The 20,905-nt window shown below is 47.7% G+C and overlaps 2 protein-coding genes across 3 annotated transcripts; both read right to left on the minus strand.

Moving 5' to 3' along the window:
• Nucleotides 1-1,997: 1,997 nt before the first annotated feature.
• Nucleotides 1,998-4,171, minus strand: LOC120703449 (probable glycosyltransferase 2). Its single transcript, XM_039987546.1, has one exon. The coding sequence runs from the start codon at nucleotides 3,875-3,877 to the stop codon at nucleotides 2,423-2,425; it is 1,455 nt and encodes a 484-aa protein (XP_039843480.1). The 5' UTR covers nucleotides 3,878-4,171; the 3' UTR covers nucleotides 1,998-2,422.
• Nucleotides 4,172-4,745: 574 nt separating this feature from the next.
• LOC120703459 (pentatricopeptide repeat-containing protein At3g03580-like) lies at nucleotides 4,746-7,482 on the minus strand. 2 transcript variants are annotated; one of them, XR_005686970.1, is made up of 2 exons: nucleotides 5,002-7,482; nucleotides 4,746-4,880 (listed from the first exon to the last, which is right to left on the minus strand). XR_005686970.1 is itself a non-coding variant. In XM_039987554.1 (2 exons), exon 1 carries the CDS (start codon nucleotides 7,436-7,438, stop codon nucleotides 5,054-5,056), a length of 2,385 nt encoding a protein of 794 aa, XP_039843488.1. In that variant the 5' UTR covers nucleotides 7,439-7,482; the 3' UTR covers nucleotides 4,746-4,884; nucleotides 5,006-5,053. The 2 variants fall into 2 exon arrangements, 1 of the variants encoding a protein (XP_039843488.1); XM_039987554.1 differs by having other exon boundaries at nucleotides 4,746-4,884; nucleotides 5,006-7,482.
• Between the last annotated feature and the right edge of the window lie 13,423 nt (nucleotides 7,483-20,905).

Genomic DNA, 20,905 nt, shown 5'->3' on the forward strand with positions numbered 1-20,905 from the left:
TTATTATAAAACCGGTACAGATCCCATAATTGCATTCATCTTGTGGACGGAGGAAGTAATCAGAAATGGGCGTCATCGTTCGTTACACGCTGCGCCCACTATCACATCACCCCCCTTGATTGATTAAATTTGTCAATCCAAGGAAAACAGGTGGCCTGCACGATCAAGCCTAATCCAATCAGCAGCAACGGTAACAAACTGCAACGCTGTCTGTTTTCAAAACCCTGGCCAATTCATCTGAATGCTGGGAAAACATGAATTTGGACCTCTAATCCGAGCATAGGAACATCCTTGACGCCACTTCACATTTTCCCTCCTGTTGTCTGTTTATGTACAGTTTGCTCAGATCTGAATCACTTTCAGGACATGGGGCAGGACCCTAGCACCCTCTAGGCAAATCTAGTTGTGAAATACTCTTCTGCTCAAATTGCCAGTACTGCTGCCATCCTCTTGCCAATAAAGGAGTAAGGCGAGCAAATAACAGCACCTTCTAAACTTGAATTTTGAAAAACCATATCAAGCGAAAACAAACCAGAAAGTAAACCCCCTAAACATTGAACGAAATGTTCCAAAACCGGGATTCAAATCCTTAATGAGTTCCTAACTACTCATTCAACAATCTGGGAGTTAAGAAAAGCTAAATAACTCTTCCTGATTTAAGCTTTTACAACTTGTTCCAGTTAAGGAATTACAACTAAAAACTACAACAGGAGCTCATAAAACAGCAGCAAACCCAGCAATAATACTAAAACGGTAGAAAACAAAGAGATATGTATGATTATTGTTGCTTCAAAATATACATATATTGTCTCCTCTGTGACAAGGGAGTCTAATAAATGATCTTTAGTGTCCAAAAATTTACAGAATAGTTATCCAAATCTTGACAGAAACAAGTTGCAACTTGCAGCTCTAATACAATGTTTAGAAAGGCAAAAGCTGCATCTATATATATGCGCATACTGAAATACCTGAATTTACTAATAAAGCAACTGCATTTTCACCAACTTTCCAATCTAAATCATAAAAGCAAAGTAAATATCTAGCAGCACTGCCGTACTAATATAGAATCAAACAATATACGAAAAGGTTCTCCTAAATTATTGTCCAGAATCAGACTCTTTAGAACAGAAGAATTTCTACAATTAGCAACCTGTGTAACATCTGAAGGGACAAAATGTTCATTTCAGTCAAACGTGATGAAGCATGGTATAAAATTATCTGTTATAATGATCATAGCATCAGTGCATCACCACATGTTAGACCCTCAGAAAAAAAAATAGCGTGCTTCAAAATATTAATGCCTGAATGACAAAAGGAAGTAAACATTTCCCAAACATTGTAGCAGCGAGCCATCAATCTACCAACAGTAAAAATAACATGAAGAAACATAATAACAACAGGCACTGTAAGATGCTATGGTCATTCCCACCTTTAGTTGCAGTTTAGGGTTTAGGAATTGATGCAAGTAACCAACAAAAGTTGAACTGCTGGAGAAAAACAAGATGAGGTGTTTACTTAAAAGAACCAGTGTCACTAAGTACCATGCTGTCTTTTATTTTATTGGTATTTCTCATGTAAGTGATTGGTGTATATGTACTACATGGTTTTTAAAGTGTTAAGGCGAGGCGAGCCACCGCGGCCTTAGGCAGGCTAAGGAGGGATAAGGCAGACTAAGGAGACACCTTAGGTGGCGAGCCACCACCACCTTGTCACCTAGGCGATGCCTTAAGGACGCCCTAAAAACACGGATGTACTATCCTTTGTTTCATAGCAACTTGCTACTTCAAAATAACTATCAGAATGCTGGTTCTAGTTTAAATGGGAAATGACAGAAAAGTTACCAAACCATGAATTATATTTTACGAAGACATGAAAGAAGATGATGAGAAAATACCACCAAATGAATATGTGAAGCAAAATCAGCATACATCCTACTTGACACATTGTAATAAGTAATGAAGTTTGAAGCATATGGAGCTATACCGGGAGAAAGTAGATGCGGGGAAATCTTAATGTATGTTTAGATACATTTAATTAGCGATCCACATGCTTCATAAATTCAACCATGGAAGGTAAAAAAGGTGAAGATTAAAGAGAACTATAACTACTACTACAATGCACAAGCTCCACATATTAGCGATATTTGTCCCACTAGAACCTAGCACCAAAAATGAAATGCAATAAAGAAGTACAAAAGTGATGCTATCCTTCAGATTTGATCTCCTATCATGTTTAACCCCATAGCAAACAAAGATTGCAACCTCTAGCTGTTACATAACAATAACGATTGGTGAACAAAAGGAAAAGGGAGAGAAAGAGAGTGGAAACTAGAACAACAATGTCCCCATATCACATGATGCTCTGACCTTGTTGATAGCCAAAGCAAGTATGAAAATATCATACCACCAACTCATCTGAATCATCAAGAAGCCATTGATATTTTGGCCTTCATATCTAAGTTCTCCACATCGTTAATTGGCTTGGTTGTCTGATCTCTGATCCTCTTAATCTTGGGGCTTTCCAGCCCCTTGTGTGAGAAACCATACAGCCGAAGCACCTGGTTATCAGCAAAATTGAATGCTCGCTCCATGCTCTTAAGGCAGCGCTCCACCGGGTAATCTCCATAGCTCCCGCATGGCTTGCACCCAACAAAGTGTGTCACAAAAGGCCACCGCTCATCACCAAGCCCCGGGTGGTGATTCTCCATCATCTCCTCATACTTGTCCACCAGCCCAGCCCAGAAGCCATGCAAGTAGTAGGAATTCTCTATGAACACCTTGTCCATCCACTTATCCTTTTGCGAGAGCAAGAGGTAAATCAGCGCCGACTGGTCGTCAGCCTCAAATGCTGGCCGGCCCTTGAGGTTCGCCGTGAGTATCTTGCCGGCCTGGTCGCGGATGAACCCCTTGGGTCCCATGGGTGCCCAGGCGTCCAGGAGGTCAAGCGACCACTGGCAATTCCGGAAGAGGAAGCTGCCTGTGTTGAGCGCGATCCAGGAGTGCTTGTCGAAGAGCAGGTCCTGGTAACCGTGGATGATGAGGTTGTGGCCCTCGTACCGCGAGAGGGGCAGCTCGAATGCCATGTCGGTGAAGAGCGCGTCGCTGTCCATCCACCAGATCCACTCGACCTCCGGGTGGGAGAGCATGAGGCGGCGGAGTAGCGGCAGCTTGGCCCAGTACCCCGCGAGCTCGGTGTCGAGGTGCGCGAGGTTGTGGACGATCTCGATGCCGTGGAGGCGGCAGTAGTCGATCTTGTTCTTGGTGGACTTGAGCAGGTAGTGGTCGCCGAGCGGGTTGTCGCAGGGCCCCGGCTGCGAGCCGGTGACGAGCATCATCCTGGGCTTCCCCCCGGCAGCGGTGGCCGGGAACCCCGGATTCTGGGCGAGCCACCGACGCCGCTGCTGGTCCCAGTCGGAGATCCTGGGCCCGAGCGCGTACTTGCCCGCGGCGGCCTTGTACGCCGCGGCGGCCTCGGCGGCGCTGAGCGCGGAGGCGTTGAAGCCGCCGGCGGCGCTGAAGTCGCCGGCGGCGCCGTCGTCGGGGTCGTCCGGGCCGGAGTCGGAGCGGATCTCGCGGAGGATGCGGTCGATGTCCTCGACGGCCTTGGCTCCGGCGAGCGCGTCGGCGTCGGAGGGCTGCGCGGGGAGGGAGAGGTTGAGGCCGATTGTGCCCCGGAGGACGAGGATGGTGACGAGGCCGCAGAGCACGGTGATCTTGAGGTTGTTGAAGGTGCGGTGGATCTTGCGCGCGCGGCTGTGGTGGTGGGGGTGGTGGTGGCCGCCGAGCGGCGACGCGCCCCGCGGCCGTGGCGCCGTCATCGGGAGCGCCCCGCCGCCGCCCCCCTTGCCGCCGCCGTACCCCATCCCCTCCTGCCCCATCCCCGCCACGGCGGACGGAATCTCAATCCCCCCCACCGGATTTTTATTTCCCCGCCCGCCCGCCCGCCCGCCCGCCCGCCGCGGATTGGGGTCTGGGACACTGGGACAGAGAGAGACTGGGGGCGCGACTCGCGCGGTCACATGGGCGGGCGGAGCGGCACCGCGCGGCGCGATGGAATGCGGCGACGGCGAGTGGGGGAAATGGGAATTGAGATGGGATCGGCCGCCGCGGCGCGAGGGTTGGGTTGGGTGGGGTCGGGGGATGGGGATGAGGGAGGGAGAAGGGGGAGGAGGAGGAGGCGGTGGTGTGAGCCCCCTCTTCTTTTTTTATGGGCTTCGTCTTCTGGGACAGTGGGCTGTCGGCCGTTGACCCGGGTTTGGTTTCGCGGCTCCGGCCGGCCGGAGTTTGTTGGATGGGGAGTGGTTGCCGCGGTGGAGAAATGGTGCCGTTTGGCGTGCGGGCGTCGCGTTTGCCACTCCTCCCTGCTGCACCGGGGCCGTGCCCGCACGTCTTCCCGGGCCGCCGGCAAGGGCGGCCGTCTCGTTCTCGGCCAGGCCCAGCGTCATAGTACTTATTTTTTCCATTTCTTTTCCCCGTAATAAAATCCCCACTAGTCCTCTCTCCACTGTCGATGGATCCTTGGGATACGGCGCGGGGCGGAGACAATGGCAGCACGGCGAGATTCCGGAGCTCTGGCGAGCTCCTCGCCGTCGTCGGAGACTCGATGGCTTCCACGGCGTGGTAAGTTTCTTTTGTTTGATCCAGGTAATAACTGTCCACCTGGTCGAGACTCAAAAGCCACGATAACAGATATCGTACGCGCAGTAACTTATCAGCAGGATTAGTTTAGTCGGAGCTAGCTTCACATAGGTAAACGCAAAAGGCTAAAATCTCAGTCCGTACATGCCCGTCTAACGTGGTCAACGTCAATCACGCAAGCCAATGGTCCATTTAGATCGGATAGCAAGTGGATTGATCAAAGAATTTTACTCCAGTAAATCATGTACGAAACCCTATTACATTTACACAAGTAGTAGTAAAAGGCCAAATCTGCAGTTACAGTATTCACACCGTACCGTATGTCAGTGATAGGAGCATTCTCCGTACTGCTGCTGGAGCAACTTGTAGATGCTGAACATCATGTTCATCCTTCCAGGTGAATGTGAACCGTTAGCTCAACAGGCGCCTGGAACCAGCCTCGCTAGATCGTCTGCTGCAAGCTCCACGGTCTTGTCATTTCCATTCTGCTTGGCAGCACAAAGCAGACTCCTGGCCGACGCGCCAGATTCAGAAGGAACAACGCTGTCGATGAAATGCTCTGCCTCCTTGAACATCCCAGCACGCCCCAACACCTCGATCATGTGGGTGAAATGCCCCTCCGAGGGCTGTATCCTGTAAACCTCAGTCATGGACACAAAGAACCTGAAGGCTTCACTCACGAGGCCGGTTTCTGCGCAGGCCTTCAGAACAAACAGGAATGCCTGCGAAGTTGGGCGGCACTTCTCCTTCATCAGCATCTGCGAAAACAGGCGGATGGCGGTCTCTGGACAGCCGTTTTCCACGTTCGCTGCGATTATTGAGGTCCAGGAAGATGCATCCTTGTCATCAGGCAAATAGTTGAAGGCATCGAACGCGTGTCTGAGGCTACCACAGCTGGAGTACATGTCGATGAGGTAGCTGTTCATACAGGATGTGGAAGCAAGGCCGCACTTAATCATGTAAGCCTGTGCTTGCGACCCTTCCTCAAGTAGTGCCAGTTTTCCGCACGAACTCAAGATGAGACGTGCCGTATGGTGGTCAAGCTCCACCCCGCAGCGTTGGATAACATGGAAGAGATTAACTATTCCGACACTATCGTCAACTTGAGAAAATGCTTCAACCAATGTGCCCCAGGAAACCTCATGGTTTGAGAGGGACAAGCACAGTTTCAGAGCCTGGTGGTACCGGCCTTGTCTAAAGTAAAAGTTAACCAAGCTTTTCAGAACAGAGGTGTTGGTTCCATATCCATTTCGGATCGAGCTGCTGTGGATCTCCATACCACTTACAGCATCTCCAAGAGCCATACACGCCGTAAGCACAGCGGTGTATGTGAATTCGTTAGGCTGCACATGCTCTCCCTGCATCCTCCTAAACAAATGCATTGCTCTTCCGTACTGACCATTCAGACAGTTTCCTGAGATAACAGCAGACCACGCAGCTGTGTCTGGATTCTTGGCTCTTGAAAACAGAAGATTTGATTCCTCCAGAGCACCGCATTTAGCATACATGTCGACCAAGGAACTAGTAACAAAAGAATCTGGATTCATATTGGACTTTAAAATGCAGGCATGCAGCATCCTCCCTGCTGCCAGATCTAGATCAGAAGCACATGACTTCAGACTGCTTGCCACGACGAACTCATCAAGCTCTCCCTGGACAGACAGATAATATTTTAACATCCTCAAAGGAAACATCCTGTGCCTCTTATGAAGAGTGGCCCAATTTACATACATATCCATGAGAGCGCTCATGACGTGCTTATCCGAGTCCAAACCTGCTCTGATAAGGTAGCCGTGTATTTCCATACCATGATCAAAAGCACCTGTTCTTGTAACAACATGCAGAATGCTGCCCAGTGTAAACTCATCGCATTCTGCACATTCAAACATCATAGCACGAAAATGAGCTAAGGCCTCTTTATCACACAAGTTTTCTGCGTAGCTCTGGATTATGGTGTTCCAGGAAACCAAATCTTTGACATCCATCTCAGCGAACACCTTTCGCATCAGCTGCAGCTCACCGGACCTCCCATAGAATCCGATCAGACAATTATCCAGGAACTCATTGCCGACCAACCCCATCTTGATCATGCAGCAGTGCAGCTGATGGCCCAATCCCACATGGCCCAAACTCGAAGCTGCCCTGAGTGCCACCGACAGAGTGAAAGCATCGCACGCGACGCCATCACGGACCATTTCCACGAACAGCATCAGCGCCTCGGCGTCGCATCCGTTCTCGGTGTACGCGCTGAGCATGGAGGTCAGGGAAACCAGGTCCGGCGCGGCGATGCCGCCGAACACCTTCTCGGCGCAGCGGAGGGACCAGCAGCTCGAGTACATGGTGACGAGGCCGTTGGCCACGAAGAGGTCCGCGCCCACGAAGCCCAGCTTGGCGGCGGCGGCGTGCAGCTGCCTGCCGAGGCGGAGGCTCCCGACGGCGGCGCAGGCGCGCAGCGCGACGGAGAAGACGAAGGCGTCGGGCCTGAGGAGCAGGCCGAGCATGCGGAGGAGCAGCTCGAGCGCCTCGGCGGCCGGGCCGTGGGTGGCGTACCCGGACATGAGCGCGGTCCAGGCGACGAGCGACCGTCCCGGTGCAGGCATTGCGTCGAACACCTCCCGCGCGGGCCGCATCCGGCCGGCGCGCGCGTGGGCGCGGAGCAGCGAGAGCTGCGCCGCGGCGGCGGCGGCGTTTGGGACGGTCGTGTAGGACCTGTGGCTACCCTTGTGTGGGGAAGCGGGGGTGACGGCGCTGCTGCAGAAGCTGGAAGAGCGCGGGTGCAGGTGAGGAGGGGGAGACGCCATTGGAGGCTGCGATGAGAATTGCGAGGAGGGGGGCTGAGGAGAGGAGGATTCGAATGGAGTGGCCAGGAGGAAGGATTTGGGATAAGGTGCAGGTGGGCCGTGGGCCTCTCGGTCTGCAGGAGTGAGAGTCCTCGCGTTGTTGGCCCATCTATTTCTCGGTTCCAGCCCAGATCAAAGCAAGGCTCGCCCCGCCGGGGGCTGCTGGGGTCACGCAGCAGACTTGTCACTCAGTACAGATTTTATATTTTTGGGCCTAAACTAGCTCAAAAAACTGTTTTATAATCAAATTTATTTTAGAATAAATTTATTTTGTTTTAAAATAATTTTTTAATTATTCTAGTAATAAAAAAATTTGTTCGAGAATAAAAAAAAATTTGTTCCGGAAAAAAAAGTAGTTATTGGGCTTTGCGTTGGGGAGCGCCCCCTCGCGAAAGTGGCAAGACCCGAAGGTCTGCCGAAGGTCGTGATGCTGACTAACGATTAGAATCACTTTTTCCCTTTTCTGATGAAAAACAGGGATGCAGACCGATCCCGGAAACCGAAGGTTCCGGAGAATGATCGGAGTCATCCTCCCGAAGGTTATAGCAAGAACCTTCGGACACGGCGGGCGACTCGGAAGCGGAGAACACTGAGGGCGACGCCACATGAAGCCTACTGAAGATGCACACCGAAGATTGCCAAGTGTCATGTAACATGTGATATGGGTAGAAATGTACAAGTTGAATTATCCTACCCCAGGGAAATTACCAAAAAATCCCCAATGTAATCTCTTGACATCCGGAAAAACCGGAGGGGCATTTTTGGAATATTTTAATAAGGTTGGGGTATAAATACCCCCTCCCATCCAATATTGTACGGGGTCGGACACTTGGAGAATTACTGTGCAATTACGATTGTGGGATCAATTCCATTGTGTTCTTCATTGTCTTGAATCAACGTTTACATTCTCTGTTTGGTGATCAAGCTCCGGATCCCAATAGACACGCCCACCCGTGTTCTTAGCTCGAAAACCGCCCTACGATGGCTCCACCAAAGAGGAAAACCACCAACCCAGGCGCGTCAGACGCTGAAGATCTCAACCTTCACGAAGTCCCCATTGGATAATCCCCACCAATCGAACCCACCCCCGCCCAACTGGCTGAGAAAGAGAAGCGTATCCAAGCAGAACGCACTATCGAAGCAAAGAAAGCCGCAGCAGCAGGCAAAAAGGCAGCAACAGCAGCAAAGGAAGCAGTAGCAGCAGCGACAACAACAACAACCAAAGCTGAAACACTGAACAACCTCTCCCAACATGAAGATGACCAGCTTGAGCAAAACTTGCACGATGAACTCAATCTTGAGCTTCGAGCACTAGAAAAGAAGAAAACTCATCTGGCCAATCAACTTGCGACCAGAAAGAGAGCAGCTGAACAAGCCCAAAAACTAGCTGAAGCCAAACGCAGAGTCGCAGAAATGGAAGCAGAAATCCAGAAAATGCAGGAAGAAGTCGGGCAACTCCAAGAGTTACCAAACACACACGCAGCAGTTGGAACATCTAGACACCACGAAGGTCAAGACCTTTGCCAGACAAATCATATCAATCAAGATCAACACTTCCAACCAAATCCTCCATTTGACCCAACATCGCTGCTGTTAATCGCCTTGCAGTGCACATCCTGGCCATACGGCTACAAGCCAATCCAACTGCCAAAGTATGATGGATCAGTCGATCCCGTACAGTTCATAATGACTTACGAAGCTACAATTGCCTCAGCTGGCGGAGATGATTCTATCATAGCAAAGTCCTTCGTCATAGCATGCGAAGGCCCAGTTGCAAACTGGTACTCGTACATTCAACCTCTCTCAATTCAAAGCTGGGTGCAACTCAAGGAAAGACTCAAACAAGACTTTCAAGTTTTCAAAAGGTTAGCCATCAATACCTTGCAGCAATTTAGCTGCATACAAATGGATAGAGAACCACTACCCGAGTACTTTCGGAGGTTTGTGCAGAAAAAAGCACAAACTCCAAACTTCTCTGAAAAAGATGCAATAGCAAAATTCATCGAAGGTCTTCTCCCAAGCCAATTGGCATCTCACCTCGACAGAGAACCACCAAAAAGTTTGTCAGAATTGTATGCGGAGGTAAAAAAAATACGCAAAGTCGAAAGCGGACCACAAATGAAGAGTGGAACAAAGAAAATTGATGAGGCAATAGCAGAATTGGCAGCAAAGCAACCAAGCCAAACCAAATCAACATCAATACATACTTCCAGTGGAACCTTCGCAAGACACGGATCAGCAAGAAGAGTTCGATCCTTACATAATCCCACCTCCCACACAACTTTCAAAGGAGCAAGATAACAACAACTCCAAAGAACACAACCAAAAAAGCAGGTCCAACAGGGGCCGTGAAAAAGGGAGAGGCCGGGGCCGTGAAAAAGGGAGAGGCCGAGGCCGTGGACCTCCGGAAGGTCCGCAGAAACTATACTGACACTTTCATGTGGTAGATGCTGACCATAGGACCAATCAATGTCCTAAGAAGAAAAAGACGCTTGAAAGAATGGAGGCTGAAAAGAAAACCAAACTCATGGGGCACACTAGCTAGCCCATTCAGCAAGCGCAGCAATTCCAACCTCCACAACCAACTTTTAATCCTCCTTTCCAACCCATACCAACCTTCGGCTACAACCCGTACCAAATCAACTGGCAACCTCCGCAGCAAAACCACCCAAGGCTGCCTCCCCCGCCCACAACCCAAGCAATCCAAGAAGAGCTGCCACCACCTCCGCCAGGTCCCCCACTCAAATAAGAAAACCAAACCACACAAAATACCTGATAAGGACACGCCTACGGTCCAGAGATATTGTCCCAATCTTTCACGGCACTGGTTAAATTTATCTGAATCTTTTGTGTCGGATACGAGAACAGCGACAAGTCAAGTAATAAAATATGAATATGTGCCTCTTAATTGAGATAAATTGCACCAGGTTGGATGTGTGAGAGCACAGGAACAATCAAACAAAATGTAGATGCCAATCAAAATACCAATATCAAGTATCACCACCGAACACACATTAACTGAGATTAATTATCAGTCAATTCCACACAGCAGCAACTTAGTCTATGAGACTCACGTGAACAATAACAGAAGCAATCGCACGTCAAATAGACTAATTGATGCAAGGACGAAAAGACTGTGACTGATAAATTAGTAGCACAACAATAATATTGATAGATGGGGCTGGCTTACAGAGCTGCAATCCAAACCCTAGATAGATGATCTTCCACCCGTGACCTAATTGGCAACGATCAGAAGATGGGGAACTCCCAGAATTCCAAGTGACGCACCCAAGCCGCAGCAGCTTGATCACGCACTCCACACAATCCAAGAAGGATCTACAGCCGTCGCCACGGCAAGGAAGAAGCAGCGCCACCGCCCCTTCACAGAGGAGGAAAAACCCTCGACCTAAAATAAACTCACAATGAAAATCCCCCACATATGGGCAATGCCCAGGCCTTATGGCTCACAGGCCAGCCAGAAACCTGCAGGTGGGCTCGACCATGTAAAATACAAGGCACGCCTGAGCCTAACTCAAATTGACCTGCACCAACTAAAACCAAAAGACCGGTTCATACTAGCTAGAAAACTCATGTATAGAAATAATATAAAATAGTCCGGCTACCTTGCTAATGACTCTATTGGGATTACCAACATAGTAGGACTCAGACAACCCAAACATGACATGCATGGCTTCAGATATCCTTGGTCTGACATCACCCAATTTCCACATGAACGGAACCAATATGTATATAATTTCTTGGCTTCTTTTCCTCCTCTTCCCTGCACAATATTGCACCTGTAACAATTATCTTTGACGATACGCCTGAAGCAGTAAATTTCCCATCTGCATTATTGGAAATAAAGCACTTCTTGACATGGTCATCATCTGTCACGATCTGAGGAACCATGGGCTCATCATCCTCTCCTCCTTGAAACAAAGCTGTCCTCGGCTTTGACATAATTTCAGCATTTTCTTTCTTGAGTGTACTAGGGTCTTTAACGGAAGTCTGACATTGCACAGTAGCACTAATAATTTTCTTATCACTCTTGACAGCAACAGGATCATAGCCAATCTTATCAGAATTAATTGGACGGATATCCAAAGATTTAACAGTCACATTATCCTCACCTTCAAATGGAGCCTTCTTCAAGTTATATATACTTTTAGCATCCTCTTTCTTGGTTTCAACATATTCATTTAACATCTTGCTGGCTACAGTTTCAGAATCCTTGGAATTATTTTTAGAGACAACAACTGGGCAATTGATGACAACATCAATGTCTCTTGCATTACAAGGGTCTTCACCATTACTAGTAGCATTGGTTGATGCTGAAATAGTCATGCCATTTTCACGAGTGCTAGCTGCAATGTTGGGATTCTTGCTAAAGCTTTCAGAAGCTGTAACTTGACAACTTGCAGCCACATCGATACCCAACCCGCAGCACTCCCAACCTTCGGCATGATAATGCCAATATCAGGGAGATCATCCCTAGAATTTGAGAATAAAAGACAAAGAAGAGACTACTTTCAACTGGTCCACTCCATCTTGGTAGACGGACCCGTCAAGAAAACACAATGGTCTCACTTGCCTATAGTTTTCTCCGAAGAAAATGTAGACCTGCTCAGCTTTCCCCACATAGATGCACTGGTCATTGACGCCAACATACAAGGCTGGACCATCGGAAAAATCCTGGTCGACGCAGGAAGCTCCGCCGACATCATCTTCTCAAGCACCTTCGATCGCATGAACATAGATCGTAACCTCCTACAGCCTGCAGATGTCCCACTCATCGGCTATTCGGGGGCAAACGAGTCAACGCCTTAGGAAAGATAACTCTTCCTGTATCCTTCGGGGATCTCTCAAACCCAAGGACGGAACTTGTTACCTTCGACGTTGTAGAAATCAACTATCCCTACAATGCAATCTTCGGTCGAGGCCTCATCAACAAATTCGAGGCAATCGTCCACCAACTCTATTTGTGCATAAAGATGCCTGCAAGTAAAGGAACATTCACTGTTCGAGGTAACCAACAATTGGCTAGAGACATCGAACGGGGTGTCACCCCCGGACAAAGAAATGTCCATCTGGTCGAAGCTAACAAAAAACCCCCATCATTCAAAGAGCCAAAGAGGGACAAAGAGGAAACGTTCCAGTAAGAGTGCCAAGTGAAAAAAGTACCACTTGACAAGCACCTACCAGATCGGCAAGTAACAATCAGTGCGACACTCGAACCAGAAGAAGAACACGAACTCTTGGAATTCCTAAACAAAAACAAAGATGTCTTTGCTTGGTCAGTAAGCGACCTTCGCAGCGTCAGCCGAGACATCATTGAACACAAGCTGGACATTGATCCGAAGATAAAGCCCAAAAAACAAAAACTTCGCAAGATGTCTGATGACAAGGTCGCAGCAGTAAAAGCAGAGGTTCAAAGGCTTCTTGATGCGAAGGTCATAAGAGAAGTAAAGTACCCTACTTGGCTGGCCAACACTGTGCCAGTAAAAAAGAAAAATGGCAAATAGAGAATGTGCATAGATTTCACCGATCTAAACAAAGCCTATCCGAAGGACGACTTCCCCTTGCTAAGAATTGACAAAGTTGTTGATGATGCATCCAATAGCCAACTGATGTCACTCCTGGACTGCTTCTCCAGATATCATCAAATCTGGATGAAGAAAGAAGACGAAGAGAAAATGAGCTTCACAACCCCTTTCGAAACATATTGTTTCGTCAGGATGCCCGAAGGTTTAAAAAACACCGGACAATCTTTTTCGAGAATGTCCTCAACAGTTCTGGGACCTCAACTAAGAAGAAATGTGTTGGCCTATGTCGATGACATAGTGGTAACAAGTGCAGAAAGAAAAAACCATGTGGCAGACTTGGCAAAAACCTTCGCCAACCTTCGGAAAGCGAACCTAAGCCTAAACTCGAAAAAATGTGTCTTCGGAGTAGACAAAGGCAAAGTCCTCGGATGACTTGTATCAGCAAAAGGCATAGAGGCGAACCCAGACAAAGTCAAAGCACTCCGAAACATGGAAGAGCCACAGTCTGTGAGAGACGTGCAGAAGTTGACTGGCAGAATCGCAGCACTGAATAGATTCATCCCTCGTTCAGCAGACCGAAGCTTACCGTTCTTCAAAACTCTCTGAAGCTCCAGCAAGTTTGAGTTTGGAGAAGAATAGAAGAAAGCATTTAGGGAACTGAAACACTACTTGGAAAACTTGACCAAGATGACCTCACATAACCCCGAAGAAACTCTCTTACTCTACACATCTGCTTCCCAAACAGCTGTTAGCGCAGTCCTAATGGTGGAAAGAACAGTCGAAGGTCGACAAAAGCAACTGCCTGTTTACTTCGCCTCAGAGGCACTATCTGGGTCCAAACTATTCTATTCTGAGCTAGAGAAAATTGCTTATGCCGTTGTCATGGCATCAAGAAAATTGAGACACTACTTTCAAGGCTACAAGATTGTGGCAATCACAGATCAACCACTGCATGATTTTTTTCATAATAGAGAAGCGTTGGCAAGAATAAGCAAATGGGCTTCTGAACTTTCGGAACACTACATTGACTTTGAAAAAAAGAACCACCATCAAATCCCAGGTCCTGGCGGATTTTGTTGTGGATTGGAGCTCCCCAACCTTCGAGGCAGAAGCCCCAATAGAGCCATGGACAATACACTGTGATGACACATTGTGCAACGAAGGAGTCGGCATCGCGGCAATCATTCAGTCACCTTCAGGCGCGAAACTAAGATATGCCGCATGCCTAGAATTCAGCGATCCAGACCCCTGTACAAATAACACCACAGAGTACGACGCACTGCTGCTTGGCCTCAGGAAGATGAAAGCTTTGGGTCATCCAAACTTCGTCATCAAGTCTGACTCGAAGGTCATCACCGACCATGTGGAAAAAGAATCTGAAGCAAAGAAACCAGAAATGAAAATGTACTTAGATGCAGTAAGAGCCATGGAAAAATATTTCAAGGGCTTCATAGCCTTTCATATCCCAAGAAGCCAGAACGACGAAGCAGACAAGCTAGCAAAGGCTACTGCTCACAAAGAGCCACTACCTCCGGACGTGTTCTATGATAAAATCGCGAAGCCCTCTACAAAACCAGAAAAAGCAAAACAGATCAATGCCATAGCAAGTGAAGATTGGCGATCACCAATCATGGCATACCTTCGGGGACACTTCGAACCCGCGGACAAAAAAGAAGAAAAATGAATGTTCCAAAGAGCAAGAAGTTACACCTTGTTAGAAGGTGAGCTCTACAAATCAGGAGTAGTAGCGACTTGGCTCAAATGCATAACAGTGGCCGAAGGTCAAGAGCTACTGAAAGAAATACACTTTGGACTTTGCGGATCCCATATTGGTATAAGACCACTGGTCGCCAAATCCTTCAGGCAAGGATTCTTTTGGCCATCTGCATTGAAAGACGCCGAACAGATAGTCAAAACTTGCGAAGGATGCCAAATGATGGCACCCAAATCAAACAGACCTTCGCACCCAATACAACTCATACCTCTAGCGTGGCCACTCCAAAGATTGGGCATGGACATGGTTGGCCCTCTGCCAACAGCTCAGGGTAATTACAAATACGCTGTTGTTGCCATAGAATACTTCACAAAATGGATAGAAGCAAAGCCACTAATTAACATTACATCCAAAGCTGTCAGAAAGTTCTTTTGGCAAAATATAATCTGCAGGTTTGGAGTGCCAAAAGAGCTAACCGTTGACTACGGGAAGCAATTCGATTCTGAACTCTTCAGAGAATTCTGCCATTCTGTGGTAACGAAGGTCAGGTTCGCATCAGTTTATCACCCTCAGTCCAATGGTGCTGTAGAGATAACCAACGGCTTAATCTTTACCGCCATCAAAAAATGCCTATTCGGATTGAAAAAGGGCAAGTGGTAGATGAGCTACCGAAGGTCATCTGGTCCCACAACACAACTGAATGCAGAGCAATAAAATTTACCCCATTCAGGCTGCTATATGGAGCCGAAGCCATGAGCCCAGAAGAACTCAAGCACAAAAGCGTCAGAGTTCTAAACAACATTAAACCTTCGATAGAAGCAGATCTCACAGAACTTGTCATCTTGCAAGCTTCGGAAAATCTAGAAGCTTACCAGAAAAAAACAAGGAAATGATGAAACAAAAAAGTAGTCAACAGAGACATCGCCAAAGGAGATTGTGTTCTAAAAAGGAAGCCAAACGCCGAAACCATCGGTAAACTCCAATCCAAGTGGGATGGACCCTACATAGTGTTATACTCCAACAGGCCAGGATCTTATCATTTGGCAGACATCGAAGGAAATGAGCTGCAGCATTCTTGGAATGCCGACAGTCTCAAAAAGTACCATGTCTAGAGTAAAAGTGGTAAAAGGTTGAGTGGCAAAAATATAAGCACACTCAGACCTTCGCGTTTTTTCTCCTCTTTGAGTCAGGGACCATACTCTTTTCCTCACAGAAGGGAACTCCAATTCGGAGGTGAGATTTTTGATGAGGCGGTTCCTATGTAAAATCCCCAAGTTTATAAACAATTCCCTTCAAACAAATGTCTCTTGTCGAAGCGACCACAAGGCCGCAAAGATCGACCTTCGCATTTACGCTTAAGCTAAAAATTAAGTTACCACAGCTTGCAACTGTAACAAGCTGTGCATACTTATCTCGAAAAGTGTATATTATACATTACAAAACCAAGGGGCTCACGACTCAAAATATGAGTCAAAGCCAAAAAACTTTCGGCTAAAAATAAAAGTGTATACTATACACTAAAAAGCCAAGGGGCTCACGACTCAAAATACGAGTCGAAGCCAAAAAATCTTCGACTAAAAATAAAAGTGTATACTATACACTAAAAGGCCAAGGGGCTCACGACTCAAAATACGAGTCGAAGCCACAAAACCTTCGGCTAAAAATAAAAGTGTATACTATACACTAAAAAGCCAAGGGGCTCACGACTCAAAATACGAGTCGAAGCCACAAAACCTTCGGCTAAAAATAAAAAGTGTATATTATACACTAAAAAGCCAAGGGGCTCACGACTCAAAATACGAGTCAAAGCCACAAAAACTTCGGCTAAAAATAAAAAATATATACTATACACTAAAAGGCCAAGGGGCTAACAACTCAAAAAACGAGTTCAAGCCAGAAATAAAAGTATATACTACACAAGTCTTCAGAGCAAGGCTGCAAGGGAGGAGGGAGACGCTTTTGCAAAACATTGCAGCCTTCCCCCAAAGATCATGCCCCACCAAAACAATAAGACTCAGGCTTCGGAGCAAGTTTGCAAGGAAAGGGGGGAGACGCTTTTGCAAAACATTGCAGCCTTCCCCTAAAGATCATGCCCCACCAAAACAATAAGACTCAGGCTTTGGAGCAAGTTTGCAGGGAAAGGGGGGAGACGCTTTCGAAAATGTCTGCAAACTTCATCTGAAGAACCAACCTCCGGAGAAACAAGAGCTTGGCAGGGGGGAGACCCTTTCAAAACAAAAGGATCTTGTCCCTCTGAAGACTCACCAAGCCACCTCGAAGGATGGAACAGATCTAAAACCAAGCATCACAAAGGATGGAATAGATCTAAAACCAAGCCACCTCAAAAGATGGAACAGATCTAAAACCAAGCCATCATGAAGGATGGAACAGATCTAAAACAAATCCATCACGAAGGATGGAACAGACATGCCATCTCAAAGAATGGATCTCAATAACAACCAAGCCATCACGAAGGATGGGACAAGCTGTATCAAAACATTACCAAGGAATCAAACAACCACTTAACTACAAGTTTCGGCCATGCGATTACAAAAACTCCGCACGCTGGCCCCAGGGTTGGCAAAACAAAACTATTCCCAATCCAATCCGCTCGCAACAATACCATCGCCATGTATCCGCAATGGACAGACAATCAAGGCCGATTCAACAGGCACGATCGCCTAAACAAAGCAACAACAGTTTGTTACATCAAAGGTTTCAAAAACACACTCCCCCCCAGGACCAAATCTAAACCTGAGATGCTGCATCGGCGAAATCCTTCGGCGAGCTGGCACCAGAACTCCCGCCAACATCCTTCGGACGAGCGCCTTCCTCCACGATGCCCTTCGCCACTTCGCGAGCTCATTTTGCCTTCAAAGAAAGAACAAAATAGTCAATAGCAAATCTTCGCGATAACAAATCAGCTCCGAAGAAGACAAAAAAGACAGAGGGGGCTAACATCTTCCAGCCTTCGCTGTGCAGCCTCCCCAATGACCTCTCGACCAGAAACCTTACAAAATTTACGAAGAAAAGACTTCTTCATGGTTTGAATCTTCGTAATATCATCCCCAAGTTAAGAATGCTCCGGGAAGACAAAATCCCTTGCAGCATTTTTTTTTCAAAATCTTGGCATCCTTCGCGTGCCAATATCGCCAGCACGCTTTCACAAGTCATTACGACAGTATTATCTGACACGCTTGTCAGTATGCTCCTGAGCCCTTCAAATTCTGTGAGCAACCAATCCAATAAGCCTGCGGCCCCCTCCTCGGCTTCCGAAGGAAAGGCCGAAGGTTCTGCTCCAAAAAGTGCAAGCGCCCTGCCATACTCCTCACGAATGGCCGTGCTCTTGTTCAAGATGTCCTGTGCGGCGGATTCCCACACCGCACGGACCTGTTCTGCCTCTTTCTCAAGTTCAGAGATCTTGTCATTCTTCTTCTCGATATCAACCTAAGTTGACAAACCTCTGTTTGAAGGTTGACAATCTTCGCATCGTCCTTTTCAACAATTACCCGAAGGTTCTCAAGAACACCTTCATCAAGGTTCATCTTTTCTTGCATCTTTTGGATAGTTTCCTCCTGCTCTGAAACCTTCACCTTCAAAAGCTCATTTTCGGACTTCAAAGAAACCCGAAGGTTCTCCAAAGTCTCGTTCTCTTTCTTTAAGGTACTGATTTCTTCTACCAAATGAAGCTTTTCAGCTGAGTGAGCTAAATGGCTGTGCTCATATTTCCTTGCGCTGCTCACAACTACACTACTTGCCAGCAAAGCCTGAAACAAAAACCTGGCTCAGAACCCAAACTGCAAGCTGAAAATAATGCAATACCGGACAAACCTTCGCACACAGCGACACCGTGATCCGACCAAGGTTGCCAATCCCATAGACTCTCAAACTCTTCATGAAACCTACACAAACCAAGGCACATGACAAAGACGCACATATACAAGGACCAAGAGAACTAAAGATCTGAGTAGCTCACCTTCAGCATCAAGCTCTCGATGTCCTCGGGGAGAGCAGGCTGGCTCTTCGATGCGGCTTGTGAAGTTTCGGCCTCCGAAGGATCCAGTTCCAGCAGCTCCCCGAGCTCCTTCACCATGCTTGCAACATCTACTTGAAGGGCATACCAAAGATAGGAGTCAATATCTGGCCCCTGAAAAGGAAGACGCTTAGAGATCAAGGGAATACCTAATTCACTAAACTTGTCCCTTGCTTCGATCAAGTGGCCGGCAGCACCCACAGCCTCCTGCGCACGAGACTCATCTTCACCACCAGCCTCCAACAGTCCAGAGTCCACAGCGGTGTCCTTCGGAACCTCCCCTATCCCAGCCCTCTCAGGCCCATACAAGGGAACCTTCTCCCTTTCTTCATCATCATCAACTTGTCCAGGAGATAATGCCCCCTCATCAACGACTAGGGGGGAGACGCCATTGTTGACGCTCGCTAACGACTCATTTTAGGCATCATCTTAAGCCTAAAATTATGAGAATAAACTCTCATACCTGCTGATGTTATCCAGAAAGAGCCAATTCCACATTTGCTCTTAGAAATATTGCTATATCGAAATTCGGGCAGAAATGCATGTAAAACAGGCTTCAAGCGTCAAGATACAAACCTGACCATCGGAGCAAGCCATCAGCTCCTACATGAGCGTATGAAAGACGAGCGTCAACACTAGTGGTAGGAGTTATTACTAACAAATTCCATAAAGTGTTGGTGTATATTTATGTGCAGGTTGCTTATGCTTGGAAATGAGAGGAGAATGGAGCCCATAAGCAAGGTGACACGTCATCGATCCGAGGCAACACCTTCACGATGAATCAGATGCATTCACGAGGATCTACGGGCCTACCAGAGCTACCAAACCGACTTAAGACAGGCCCTTATCCATATACATGACATGGGGGCCCACCTAGCAGCCATTTGACTGAGGACCGAGCCAAATGGGCCCAGCCCACGGTCGGCCGGCCTCCTAGGCCGACCGACCTAGTGGTGATGGCCCACGGGCCCCACCGTCTCTCAGATGACATGTGGCGAGGTGTGGTTGGTCCCCAATGATGGTTTGGCTCATTTCCCGGGCAAGAGGCTGGTGGCTCCCTCCTATAAATACAAGGGGAGGGGGTAAGAATTGACCACACTCACACATCACTCGCCTCCAAGTGTAGAGCCTCTCTAGCTTGTGTTTAGTAGGAGTTTATGAGTAGAGATACTCAGGAGGGGCGCCAGTAACGGCGTTCTTCTCCAATTTGTACCTCTACAAGAGAGTGAGAAGGAGTCGGGGGATGTGCCGGGCTTGTCGGCGTTCTTCTCCGCTTGTACCTCAACGGATGTTTATTCGGCTGCAAGTGTTCGAGACTTCCTTCTTTAGAATTAGAGTTTAGATTGCAAATTATCATCTCTGCCTTATATTAGTTGATGTGTATGCTTAGCGAGTAGCATTTGTGTAAGGATCTTGATCACGCGATGTCGTAGCCTAGAGGGGGGGGGGGGGGGGTGAATAGGCGTTTCTTCAAAATTTGGCGCTTAATCCCTGCTGGGACTGCCTGGACCGGTCAGACCGGTCCACCAGACTGGTCAGACCGGTCTATGCAGGCAGATAGCCTAGTCAGCAGGAACAAGTCCCCTCTCGAGCTTGAACCTATAAGAAACTTAGGATATGTGTCTTGCTGAGTATTTCTAACAATATAAACAAGTCCCTACACACAAGTAGAGCACACCCAAGTAGATCGAGCGGAAGCACAATTCAAACTCAAAACTATAAATGCAAGGTAAGTAAATCAAACCGAAATAGAGATGATGCAATGAAGACACGGTGATTTGTTTGACCGAAGTTCGGATTCACCCCGTGCACCCACGTGTGAATCCTACTCTCCGTTGAGGAAGCTCGTAGTGACCCCAAGGTCAAGCTATCACCTCTTCTCCACTATATGACCATGCGCCCTCTTGGCACACGATTGAAGCCGCAACAAACTTGCCGCTGCTCACCACAACCTTGGGAGCTAGCCGGCGACGCCTAGCCGTCTAGGAGCCGATGCTCCAAGAGTAACAAATGCTTCAATCGAGTTGACCGACGCAACCTCAAGTGCTCAAAGCTTGGGATGTTTCTCTCTTGCTCAAATGGCTCTCAAAGAATGGATTCACTCAACCCAACTCAAAGATTCACCTTGAATCAAGCAA

Source organism: Panicum virgatum, chromosome 1K, assembly GCF_016808335.1.
Source record: "Panicum virgatum strain AP13 chromosome 1K, P.virgatum_v5, whole genome shotgun sequence".
Lineage (NCBI taxonomy): Eukaryota > Viridiplantae > Streptophyta > Magnoliopsida > Poales > Poaceae > Panicum > Panicum virgatum.

Bases quoted from the DNA above. Each gene is read 5' to 3' on its own strand.
- LOC120703449 (XM_039987546.1), bottom strand. From the start codon at position 3,877: ATGGGGCAGGAGGGGATGGGGTACGGCGGCGGCAAGGGGGGCGGCGGC.
- LOC120703459 (XM_039987554.1), bottom strand. From the start codon at position 7,438: ATGGCGTCTCCCCCTCCTCACCTGCACCCGCGCTCTTCCAGCTTCTGC.